We start from the raw sequence: 13,690 nt of genomic DNA, 5'->3' as shown, positions 1-13,690 counted from the left end.
CGAAGATCATTATGGAATGAGGCTTCAAAACCTGAACAGATATGAAAAATTAGGATGTGTATTAACTCATCTAGAAAGCACATCAAGCAACACTAGCTTATCTTCATCAAAATGAAGTGTCCTTAGCAAAGTGTCCCTTGAAGTTAAACACTCTTGAAACTTTATCAGGTTGGCTGGTCCAGTTCAACTTTATGGTCTCTCCTTGAAATAGTTATTTTAGGGGAGCACTTTTTGAAATGCTCTAAATCAAAATAGCAACATCACATAACAGAGCCAAATACGAATCCATAGAGTTATGAAACACTCATGTTTACATGTTAATGTTGTTTTGGTTTTCATTTGATTGGGTTAGACTTGAAGAACCAACACTGTAACATGTAGCACATTCTGTCTCAATCCAGTATTATAATTGTTCTGTCTCAATCCAGTATTATAATGGGTGCATATCTTTGGGTATTTAAGAGGTTCCATTGAAGTCAATGGGGCTTATTCACATGCTTAATGCTAAGCACAAATTAGAATGTTTGCAAGGTAAGTGCCTTAGAAAATCTGCCTAGTAGTAATGGCTTGAAGAGGTATGAAAATTAACATAGGATAAAAATTATTCTTACTTGAAATCTACTGATTTTCCACATGTAAATACATATGATTTAGGAACAGTATCATCAGACACATATCCAAATTCCCTAGATCTTTTGGGTACTTGTGGTTTAGAATTAAAATATTTCAGATCAGTTTCAAAATAGCTTCATTTGATTATACAATGTGTAATCCACAAAAAATTGGTATATGATATATGAATATTGTTTCTAATGCTGACCACCAGTCATACCCATTTTTGTATGCTTGACAGTGCATTAAAATGTTTAAGGTTATTCAGTATGTGTGTAAGGAATCTTTTACATTTGTGCTTCCCACTTATGGAATGACAGATTTCATAAAGGTATTTTATTGATAACATCATTTTAATGTAAGATTATAATTTGTCTGTTAATTTTGAGGAGCATATGCCCTACGTTATACTCTTTACTAATAAGAAATATATCATTCCATTGTGTGAGGGCTTATGACTGGTTTGTTAATCTCATACAAAATTTCAAAAGGTATGAGGCATCCTAGAGTGTGCTGCGTTAAAACAGGTAGCTGTGTTGTAATTGTTGCACCATGTTAATGTGCTGGAATAAACGTTAGACTCTGATTAAGATCAGCATTTCCCCCCTCTGCTTTTTCTTAATCTAAGCAAAAGAGACAGAAACAAATGTTGTCCTTATAACAGTGATTGAGTCAAGCTATCTAGCTAAAAAATTCAGTTTTACTGCTGAAGTTTCAGTTTATTTTATGATTCAGAACAATGAATTTTGCCCCTGTGCTGGTGGGTGTATGACCTGTATGGTGCTAATCACACAAGTCAGTTAAAATTTTGCAGTCCAGAACTAAATCTGCAGTGTTTTGCTTTATGGCTTACCTACATTTCTCTTCTTTAAAACTGCTGTGGAATAGCATCTGATTTATCAGAGCAAAATGTATTGATTAATATTTTCTTACCTAAGTGAGTGAAATGGTGGCGTATTTACTGAAGAGCAAACACAGCCAAGAGGGACTGAAGTAGCTTCTCCTTTTTTTGTGAATTGCTGGAAATGTCCACCAAAAGTGAAGCCACTTTCCAAGTTGGGTTAGATAAAAGTGTGCAAGCTGACACTAACAGGTCTGTTTGATGAAACTTGCTTACAGGGCCACCGTTCTAAAGGTGGCCTTCTCCCCTGCGGATCGAACGTACTTCCAGAGTCAATCACTGAACATGCACCCTCAGATGCGCATTTTACAGTGTCCTTTTCCTTGGGGGGGGCTGCATTTTAAATACAAACTCATATGAAGGCTGAAAGCTCATTAATTGGTGAATATGTTCTAGAAATGGCCTTGCTGTTAGGAACTGATGGTCTTAAAATTAACATGTACATATTCCAAGAGGTTCTACATGATATTCCTTTTACTTTTTGATGTGGGGAAATGGTACCAAATAAACGCACATCGAAAGAGCTGATTTTCATTCTTAGTTGAGGCCTTTTACAGCATCCAAGCAAGGGAAAAGGTTCTCTGAGCGCATGTAAATTACACTCATGCTCATTTAAAGTCTGTGTAAATGCAAATCACACCCTACATATGAGGGTATCAGCATTAAAATTATATTTTCATTCATATGACTGCTTTTATTGGCATATGTCTTCACACTCAGGCACAGTTAGGTGCTTCGTTTAAATGATGATGAAATACAGTGCTTGTTCTCTGATTGCATCCCATCTTTTCTTTCCAGCGCATGATTGCCAACACTGTCAGGACGGTGAAATTCTGCCGAAGCCAGTCTTTCAGTAAGTGTATCATAACATCTGCACAGTCAGCATTATCATCAGTAGCTACAGTAATTACAACTAATTCTGTGTGTACTAATATTCAAAAGCCTGGTTTCCAGTGATTCTTCCATGTTTGGATCCTCTGCTGTTTCACAGGGTAAAATAACCTTCAGGAAGCTCTAATAAGCCCCTTTTCCATCTCTTTTCCAAGCATGTGAAGGGGATAAATATCTGTGAGGTCTCCACACATCTGCCAAATTAGAATTGGTTGAAATTAGCCACAGGGTTCAGAAGGGGTTGAAACAAGGCTAGCAGACAGCAGCACACAGATATATGCAAGATACTTGCTTGGATAAACCCTATTTTTATAGGAAACCAAGCTGGAAACGTGACATTTATAAATGACATAGCTGCGTAAGGTGATTAACTTAAAACCTGTTTGTCAGTACAATTACCAGACTGTACCTGAGGCCACGTAAGATGACAGGGCTGTATGGTCCAACAGGCTGGCTGTGTGGGTCTCACCCAGGCACGCTGTCAATCCCAGTCACACTGGCATTTCTTCAGAGGTTCATTCAGTTTGCCTCACAGCAGCCTTCCTCTTTCTCAAAGAACAGAATAAATAACATAAAACAATACATTTTTATACAAATGTTTGCTTTCCATTTGAGTCAAAGTTTAACTCTAGAAGATCGAGTGAACGGAGTTTTTCCCCCCATCACCATCAAGGTTTTTCTGGCTATGTATCTTTTACTTTTAATGTATTAAGCACTAGTGAGACCTCCACATATTTAGAAATGGAAGTGGATTTTCACTATACATAATAAAACATAAGCATATAGATGTACTGTATCTAAGTCCCATGCTTTTTGTGTATATGTGTTTATATAGACGCTTCAGTATCTTTCTTAGAGAAGTTCAAGTTACCTAACACATATTTCATTAAAATGTAAGTTATTCACTGTGAGGCTGAAGATACTCAGATTTTTAACTCAATTGTATTTCATAATTGATTTTGGAGTAGGTATAATGCAGTTATGTTAAGTAATGTAAACAGGTAGTAAATTTTGAGGCTTGAATGGGGCAGCCACTGAGCACTACAGCGTTACAAATATTTAACAGAGCAAGAAATGGGAATATTTTGTGAAAGGAGGCATAAATCAATTCTATCGTTTTGAATCTGTATGAAAGCTGCTGGTTCAGAAGCAGACAGGCAGCTTTAAATCAGACTAGTTAGCTACATAATTTATAGTTATTGACTAGTAAGGCGATGTATAAAACTGTAACCAAGGACCATCAATTTAAGTAAATGTAGCCAAGGATATCTGAGAGAAAAAAGTTAATTTGTGGGGGCAGTAACCAGAAAGACTATCAGATACGGAGGAAAGGTTTCAAAGAGAGTGATTTCTAAATATTTTTCTTTTTAACTCACCAGGATCTGGTGTTTCCTGTGACAGCTTGTAAAGAGTCACACATTCTGTTGAGGGATTTGTTCATTTAAGTGTATCAATCCTACATCATTTCTCTTTCACCAGATCCCGACGCAGCCCTAACTAATAAGAACCATCAGGATGTTCGGAGCTATGTGCGGCAATTAAATGTGATTGACAACCAGAGAACTTTATCACAGATGTCTCACCGACTAGAACCGCGTCGAGCATAAACATTTGAAGCAATGATGAGAAATGGTCTTTTATCCTGTCAAGGTCACTTGTTAAGAACTTCACTTTCTCTGCTACCGCACTGCCACTACAAAAATAAGCAAAAACCTATTCTAAGGTCTTGGGCAACGCACAATGTACCAGCCTGTCAGAGATCTCTGGCTGAGGAAGAATTTTTGCACTGTAGCTGTATGGGTAGCCATGTTGTGAACTGTTAATTCATCTTTAAGTGTAGTGAATGATTTCTCATATGGATAAAAAAAAGGCAAAAGATAAAATAGAATAGTTAGTGAAAAAATGCACAGAAAACTTCTAAAAATTCTAAGGGAGGTGGTGTTTTTCTCCCGAATTAAAAATCTGCATTTTGTGATTTATTCTCCAGGTCAGGACTAAAACTGATCATCCATTTAGCTTGCCCAGCCACTGTTGACCTCAGTAGAAGATGTATGTTAGCATCTGGTGAAAGAATGTGGGTTCAAGAGCGGTCCAAGGTATAGTTCCATTCAGAGAAGACTTACAAATATTTCCATTTGAAATACAACGGATACAAAAAAAATTTCTAATCCTAATTGCACTGCCTACTACTGCAAGCAGTGTGGCTATTTCAGAAAGCTGACAGGACTGAAAATATTTTGAATGATAAATATTTAATCTGTGTTTACATTTTACTTCTTTTTTTAAACTACCAATCAGGTTTTTACAAAATTCCATAAGACTAGTAACGTTGTTGAAATCAATAGCATAAAGGTAGCAAAGGACTGGTTCATTAAGAGCACAATATGCACAAAACAGATTTCAAGAGAATAATTTCCTGGACATTAAAACCTTTAACTTCAGCTATAATTAATTGTGGCTGCTTAACACATACTTTCTGGTCTTAAACACTTACAAATATCTTTTCAGCCAATTGTTTTGCACTTTCAATAGACTGTAAATAAATGTTAATTCATTATGTTCTAGAATATTTATTTATGGAATAGCTATTGTGCCAAAATAATTCTGGTTTATTTATTTTGTTTAGCATGTTATGGGAGTGCAGCTTTTGTCTTTATACTTTGTGTGCATTTTATGTGTAGGAATTGTGTCATGTATGTTTTCTGTAAATAACACACAGTACCTTATTAAATGTAATTGCTGGAAAGGTTTGGTCGCTGGCCTTATTTGCACTTCCAGCTTCATTCCTGCATAAATACTGATGCTGTTAATTGGCTGATACAGCAAACTTTGTTTGTCATTTGCTGATCCTCGAAACTGCAGTCAGCCCATAGGCACTGTGATGTGGGTGACCCACGTAAAGGCAGCCAGGTCCCTCCCTGCCGCAGGGGATGGCAGTCTCGCAGCGATGTAACACCGGGGGTTTTTGTCTGATTTCTTTAGAGATTCTAAGGAGGCTCCCCACCCTCCCATCGAAAGACAGAAAGCAACTAAATTGGAAAGGTTTAAATGAATAAGGGGTGTATTCTTCATTTTAGCTATCTGACTAATTTGTCCTGCTTGGTCATTAACATGAACACTACAGGTTACCTTGGACAGGATTTTAGCTGTGGGCTCATGTGGTGCTCCAGAGGCTTCAGTTGCCCCAGGGAGATGTGTCAGGTGCTGCAGCTGTGCCAGTGGAAGGGATCTGGTGGGAACCCTTTCCCTCTGAGCTCATTTGTGCCAGCCCGGGTGCTGCCCGGGAAAGCTGCGCTGCTGCTGGGCCAGCGCCAATGGTGGCCACGCGTGCGCCAAGGCAATGGTGAGGTTCAAATGGCGAAAGTCTTTCCTGTTGCGTTCACACCGGCTCTGCTCTGCAAAGCTGGATGACATAAAACTGATTAAGCCTGAAATTAGAAGTTGCAACTATTATCTCATAATTAAGCTTCAGAGATGACCTCATTGATATAGTCTCCATTTCGCCTCAGATACAGAGTACACGTGGTGTTGACCAGGACTGTGTGGAGTCAGTACACATGTAAAGATTTTATTTTTCTATCTATAAAAATAATTACATCCTTTTAGTCAAAACATAAATTCTGCAAAAGCCGAGAGTCATCAGGGAAATGCTGACACACAGAACCACTATCTGCTCAGTACCTGCATTCTGCAAAGGAAAGAATTACACAGTTAAGAAATATTCTGCAGCATGATGAAATAATGTAGTTTAACTTTGCTGTCAGACTAGACGTTCAAGATGATTCAGAGGGAAACCAGCAAATAACATAGGGACAAATTTGTGTCTTTTTATTTCAAGTGAGAAATATTTCCTATTTCCATTTATACTGCTCTATGAATATACTTCATGCAGCTTTTTCAGATACAGAATCTTCCCAGAAGCAAAGTATGTAGTAGAATAAACTACAGGGACACAATTAATTCAGAAGATGTTTTTGTCTTTACAATCAATTTATAAAATTTTTGAGTTCATTATTTTATGTGTTCTAGATTTGTTCCAATTGTTTGGACTTTCATTTATTTCTGTGTTAACTGGTTTACAAATCTGCCAGCTTTCAGCTTGGCTCTGCACATGAACCAATTCTTCATCCGTTTAGTATGTTTTTATTCTTTTATTCCTTAGAATCTCTAACTGTTCTACTTATTTGTTGCCAAACAATCTCTGTCGTGTAGATATATGCCAGTAATACAAACAGAGGTTTTATGGCATCTCCATATCAACAAATGAATGCAGTTTGCCTACTCAATTAAACTGGTATCTGGCATTTTAAAATTTTCCAATAAAGGGTGCTGTACAAATAACAAGTGTTGCTATCTCTGTATCTAACTCATTCAAGTGGCTCAGATAGTTGCTATGGTGCTGATCACTGTCTACATACCTAGAGATTAAAGAATAAAAAACTGCCTTCTGTCTCTGGGATCCATACTGGGCTTCTCTCACTCTGTGTTGGCTTTACAACAGGAAGGCAGCTGTCAATATCTTGCTCTCGCTGTATGAAGTCTAAGCAACTGTTGCAATAGCGTGAAGAATGAATAGCAACTGAGGAAACACTGAAACGTGAAAACGCCCATACTGTCTCGCCCTGTGCTTGCAGCTGCAAGTCGCAACTCGGTCCCACTTTGGCGGAGAGACACCCCGTACCTGCTGACTCTGGGGCCGCTGCAGCACAGCCCCCTCCTTATTTCTGCACTGCAGACTGAAAAAATATAAACCTGCTCAAAATAACGATCGTGCTGGAGGCTTACAGGTCATACCATGCCAATATGGCCAGTCCATGCCACTTGGCCTCAGGCCCCAGAGCCCCTGTCCCTGTTTTATTTACTGGCAGAGTCACAGCTGTAGCTTTTAGATGAGAGGTGACTGGGAGGCAGCGTCCACAATAAACATGCGTTGCTGAGGATCACAGAGCTGGGAGGGTGATACCTTGTGCATTTTGGAAAATGTTCTACTGCTGACATGGTATTTTGCTTAAGCAGCAGTAGAGAGCGCAAACACCTCTATTTAGGGCTCCAGAGCCTAAAGGGTCACAGGGTGCAGCTCTCCTCTCGCTTGGGGCATTTTGCTATCGTTGCTGTGTTAGGATGTGCTGGTTTTGTTAATAAGCAGGCCCGGTGCTGGCCATTGCTACACAGAGCCAGGGAACAAAGGTTAAACCCAGGGAGTCTGAATCCGGTTTACCAGGAGGCTGCTACTGTTTGGTAAAGGCAGAATCCAAAATATTCTCCCTGGACATCATCTTCAAACCTGATGAGCCACGAAGACATGATAGTGCCACATCAAAGAGTTCAAATGTACTTGCAAGACTCTGCAGATGGAGAGTTTGGGATTTTCTCCTAAGGAAAGTGCTGTGAAGGCACATGGCCTCTGCAGACCAAGTACAATGAGAGCAACAGAGACAAAAAAAATATCTCTTTTCAAGGAGACACTGGAAAAATAAACTTTTAAGTACAAAAAGTTTAAATATAATTTAGAAATCTTACAAAATAAGTTAGAAAGAAATCAATAGGTTTAATCTGCAGGGGTACCAAAGGAGATAATGAATTTTGCTTTTTTTTAAAAAAAAAAGTTAACAAAATGTAACGGCAGAAAATTATAAGTCTAAATTGTTAACATAGCTTCTTAGTAAGGTCAACTGCATAATATACAGTACCTTAACCTCTTCCTGCAATTTTTAAACACCACGCAGCTTAAATAGACTACTCTGAATTCAGCAGTATTTCTTCTGGGAGCCCTGAATGCAAATCAAGAGGTAATAGTGGAAGAAAATTAAAAGACGTGCTATTCTCATTTCATTTTTTTGTACTGATAATAAGGAAAGCAGCATAGAGAGTGATATGGCAAAGTGAACCTCTAACTTGAATAGCTTTTCTTTCCCTGTTAATCTGAAATGCATTACACCCTGCCTTTTCAAATAATCATAATGTTCTTTACTGCCGCCCGCATTAAAGTTTAGCAGGCACAAGCAGCAGCTGTCACCAGAGGTCAAGGTATTAGCAATCACAGAAAATAATGACCAGATTAAAAAGTTATCATTAAAATTACTAAACCAGAAACTTTTACCGCAGCTTGTCTCCACCTGGAGCACAAACAGCCAGCAGAGCTCTGCCTCCAGGGCCGCAGCCGTGCCCAGGGAACCCGCACCACCCTGGGACGTGACCCCGTGGCAGTGCTGCGGGTGGCTGGCCCTAGGCAAGGGGGGATGGCACGGCCATCTCAGGAACGGGCACTGCTGCCCCAAACCTGCTCCCGCACCACAGGGAGCTCCCTGCCACGGGTCGGGGTTGAACCCCATCGCCAGCCTCTCAGCATGGTGAATGGCGGCGGTCAGTGTGCCGCGGGAGCACCTGGGGAACGTCCTCCATGCATTTACCTACACGGCATCAGATAACATGTAAGACGGGCTCTTTCGTCATCTGCCCCATGCACTGCTTTAGCAATAAAACACAGCTCTCATACAGCACCTAAATAAGAAAATAACTTGTAAAATCATAAAATAATGTAATCCAACCATGGTCTTGGCAGTTTATGACTCAAGTGATGGTGGGACTATTGTAAGATGGAAGATTCTTATAGTTAAAAGGGCAAAAAAAGAGCATGTACAGCTACAAAATCTACCATTTACATCCAGCTGCTGAAGGACATTTCATGAAGGGTTCATTTTTAATAGGTTTGGCACTCAAAGGTAATTTCTGATTCAAACTAAACTCAGAAAACTACATGAAAATGCAGAATGAATGCATAATTACTGACACAAATTGGAATATTTTTCTTGGAAACTCCATGTAATAAAAACGTGATACACAAGGGTACTGGTAAGAGACTGACCTTTATTTCCTGGCCCTAATCCATTTGGGTCGGAGTGACAAAAAGCAAAGCCTTTGTCACATGGCAGGGGTCAGCAAGTCATGTTTAATTTTTTTTCCTCTTTTTGCTTTCAAATGTAAATAAAGCACATTACCAATTAAAATAATGATTGTAAATGAATACCTCGATTAAAGGAAATTTACATAAAGATATGTAGGATGGAGCTGACAGTAGATACTCCAACATCCTAACAGACAATAATCCACTTCTTAATCAACTTCTGTCAATAATCATAAGCTTTCTGCTCTCCATGGTTTCCTCATTATAACACCACCTCTTGTGTTTTTAAATAGTTCTTTCTTCAGACGCTGTCCGAGCCAGCGAGCGAATCCGCGAGCTGTATTTGCCGACTCTTTGTGGTTTTTCACAGGTGTACATTATTTCTGCGCAGGAGTACTGTTGGCGGCATTGTGGATGTTCTCAGACAACAGAGAGCCAGTGTTGCCTTGGGTTTTCTTTAGATGTCCTCATTCTCTGCAGGACTGACCCTTGAGGGCTGCGGCACTGGCGGGTTGCTGCCTGGTGTCTGTTTGAAATCTAACGTTTCCTTCCATTTGTAATTCCTGCCCTAATGTTTCTCCTGTTCCACTTGTCTGGCATGAAACTCCTTTGTGATGCTCCTGACCAGTTAGCGCTGTTGCCAGAAACTAGTTAGAGGTTTGCACTGATTTTTTTTTCCCCTTCCTGTCACAACTAGCTGTTGTTAATAGTGTGCTTGTGTTTGGGGGGGCTGACCACCTTTTTTCGCAAACACAGGCAAAGGGACTGAGATGATATGGCTAAACAGATTTATCTAGATTAAGGGCTTTTCTGAGGCAGTCTAATATTATGGACGTTTCCTAGTCTTATTTCATCTCCAAATCCAAAGAGAAAAAGACAGGATCTTCAATAGACAGATTTGTTTCTAATTAATGTACTCTGCATTTAAAAAGCTACAAAAAAATGTAAGCTACTGATACTACGTTAAAAGGAGCTAGTATTTTCTTCTTGGTTCAAAGAGACACCCTGTCAAGGGTGGTCAAAGTTTTCATTGTTCCAGTGGTTGCCTTTACTTTCAAAGACAAGTAAATTTGCTAAATAGTTAAATACTAATTCGTTTTAATAAAGAAAAAAGCATATGATACTTTAATACAGCTGTTGAATATTCTGTGTTGTCATCTTCCCTTGGTGGTCCTCAGCAGTGGAATTGTGACTGCTTCTCCCCAGACTCCCTATGACTGAGCAACCTATTAGAAAAGAATTACGAGGGAAATGACAGCTCCATTGCTTCAGCAGAGCTCGTAGTAGTGCAGATTAGAAAGCACAAATGGGCACGGCAACAGTTAATTCAATACAGCTTTAAAACAAAGAAAACAGTGTGAAGCCATATTACATTTTAGAGAAAAACTGTGCCAAAATTAGAACACCAAATGGAGTCTATTGGACCACAAAATTTAATACAAGAAGGAGTATGAGCTATATATATAATTAAAAGTATGCAATGAAATGGTAACTGAGCAGAGTATTAGTAAGTGGATTACAGCTGAGTATAATGATCAGCTAAAAATTGTGGTGCCGGTAAAAGATAAGAAAATCATTCTTGTAAAACAATCAATAAATGTATTTCTTGTTAATATTTTGCCATCTCATTGCTATCTCATTGTTAATTATATTGACATTTTTGTAGAAGTTATATGTGCTTTCATACAGCACACATGCCTGATCAAAAGACAAATAGTGTACAAGCTGTAGCCTGCCAGTTCTGAAAACCATTATGCACAAAGCAGGTATTTGATCCACATGTAATACGTGCATTGCACACAAGGCTTCTCTGCCACATGAATGCCTGTGTTTTATCATTCTAGTATGCATTTAATAATTCTGTGCTTAATAATTGTATATTTAATTAATAATTGATATTTTATTATAATATATATTTATACTTTTGTGTTAAATATACAATATAGGCAGTTTCACAAATTCCTTATTTTTCTCTCTAATACAAAAAATACATGAGAAAACAAGAGCAGAAAAAAATAGCAGTTGTGTGGCTCTAAGAGGTGTATAACGGATAGTACAGACTCTTTCTTCATCCCCTATGAAAGGCGAGAATGAGCCATTGCCCACACCAAAGCCCAGGCTGCTGAAGCAAACAGGCAGCACAGCGGGGCTGTGCGGGTGTGGGGCTGCAGGCAGCACCAGGGCGTGCTTGTGGGTGCACACTCACCGTGTCACTTACCGCAGGAGAGGCAGGGCTGCCTCTGAGCCAAATCCAAAGGCAATTACTTAGATTATCCACTTGCCATCTCTCAGAAAGACTAAATGCAGCTTATTTCGGCTACTTGTACCAGGCAAATTCTCTTTTAGTCAAGAAACCAACCCTGCTAGTTATGTTTTGGGGTGTAACCACAGAGGTGTGTGATTGCAGCATATCTGGACATACCTGCATGAATTTCAGTCTGGACAGCACAAGCAACAGTAATGATGCAGAGAGGGTTTTCAGGTGAGCCACTCGTCCACCTCTTCCACGTGATAAACCTGATGGTACAAATGGCATAAAATTAATTCTACCATATTGTTACTGCTACTGTTGCTCAAACTAGACATACATTACTACTATGTCTTCTATGTCAATGTGTGTACAACCTTCCATCCTAGTGTATCCCAGGCATGATCCCCACCATGTTTTCTGGCCAATTTTTAAAGCTAAAAATGGAGACAAGCCATAGCAGCCAGAGAAGCAGAAGTGCTTCAAAGAAACCTCAGTACTAAGCCTGAGCTGAACTCTGAGCCTGTCTTGAGGGAGAATTGAAAAATACGGAGCAGGTGTCCACCTCCAAATTAACTGCGTCTAGAGTTTCATGTACAGTTTAAGCCGGCATAAAGCATCATTACCGCTAACAAAGCACTTCCAGACTGCCCACTCTCAGCTGCTCCTATCCGCCCTTGCTCCGCTCCTGCCTTTGCGCTGGCACGGGTCTTTGTGGAACTGCCTGACGACCTGCAGTCAGGTCTGGGTGCACACTGACTGCTTTTCGCGAGGCTGCCGCAGCGCCGCTCCCTGTGCGGCCGTGCAGAAGCCGTGCAGAAGCCGTGCAGAAGCCGTGCTGGCAGCAGGCGCGGTGGGCAGCGCGGCGGCAGGAATGGGGCTGGCCGGGCAGGGAGGGGTGTGACTGCTGCCTTTGGCAGGCAGGATGATTTAAATCACCTGGATGTACACATGAAACTATATTTTCCATGTTGAAAGGCGGCGAGACGTCATTCCAGACCCAGTGTGGCAATGAGATGTAAAGAGACAATTCATATGAATCCTTGCAACATTAAAATTGAGTTAAAAGTTGCAAGAGCTGTCTTTATCCTTTGCCAACTGGTGTGGCTTTACAATATCTTTTGTTAGCTTTAAAATATTTTATTTTTCTGCCTGCTCCATATAAATTGAAGAAGCCTAAGATTACGATGGAGTTTTCCAGAACTAACTTAGAGTTTCTCAGTTTGAATTTGCTGCCTCAGAAAGACGGGGGAAACCATATTGCCTTGTGTTGGCTTATTGTTTTGTATGGTATTATGGCCACCCAAGAAACTCTGATTACTCCAGTTTCTGATCTTTTCTAGCTAATTTTTTAGTGCTCAAGACTCACTAGCCGGAGGGCCAAAGGAATACAACCCCCCAAATGCACACCTAAAACCTTGTTGTAACAATTCCCACTTCACAGTAGTGCACTGCTGGGGTTGGACAGTCCTCACACAGGCTCCTTTGCTTTTGCTCTCATGTCCTCTAATAAAGCGAGTGCAATTATGTGTTTTAAACAGTGGCATGTTAACGCAGTGCCTGATGCAGACTCTGCACTCCTACTCCCGGAGTAGGAAATATTAACCACCCCCACATTTCTCATACGCTACCAGAATAGTTTATCTCTTTCTGCAACCGGGGCCTAAAGTCAAACATGATAAATCCCAGCTTTGCAGATACACAGCCCTGGACAAAATGCCTGGACAAGGGGCCCTGGGCAAGAGACCTCTCCATGCAAGTACTCTCTGCTCTCCAAAGCACATGCCTATGAATCGAGTGATTTAACATTTAATTAGATTTTAAAATCATTTGACTAATTGGCAATTGCCTCAGACAGGAAGGATAAACATCTTAGTCACAGCATTTAAGTATGTAGCACCTCTCCTCCTCCAGAGACTGAGTTTCATGTGATTTGCATTTGATAGTTGTGCTTTCTTTTAAAATGCGGTGCCTTTGATTGACTTTGTCTGGAGCCTTCTCTTGGCTCACCAGCAGATCAGCTCATAACAAAGCACAAGAACTTTCAGATCAGACATAAAGTGCAGGAAAGCACGGTATCCAGGGTAAGCCAGAGACTGCTGACCTCCCTCACGGCTTGTCCCAGCAACACTGA

At 40.1% G+C, this 13,690-nt stretch overlaps 1 protein-coding gene across 2 annotated transcripts in view; it reads left to right on the top strand.

Moving 5' to 3' along the window:
- Positions 1 to 4,011, top strand: part of RAPGEF4 (Rap guanine nucleotide exchange factor 4) — a gene marked incomplete at both ends in the record, with an annotated part of 145,115 nt that extends 141,104 nt beyond the window's left edge. For both annotated transcript variants that reach the window (XM_080346775.1, XM_080346774.1), the window contains 2 exons: positions 2,312 to 2,366; positions 3,884 to 4,011. In XM_080346775.1, coding sequence (XP_080202901.1) covers positions 2,312 to 2,366; positions 3,884 to 4,011 — 183 coding nt within the window. The remainder of the gene's footprint in view (positions 1 to 2,311; positions 2,367 to 3,883) is intronic.
- Between the last annotated feature and the right edge of the window lie 9,679 nt (positions 4,012 to 13,690).

The sequence above is a fragment of the Nesoenas mayeri genome, assembly GCF_963082525.1.
Source record: "Nesoenas mayeri genome assembly, chromosome: 6".
Lineage (NCBI taxonomy): Eukaryota > Metazoa > Chordata > Aves > Columbiformes > Columbidae > Nesoenas > Nesoenas mayeri.
This window is presented reverse-complemented; position numbering and strand designations above follow the sequence as displayed.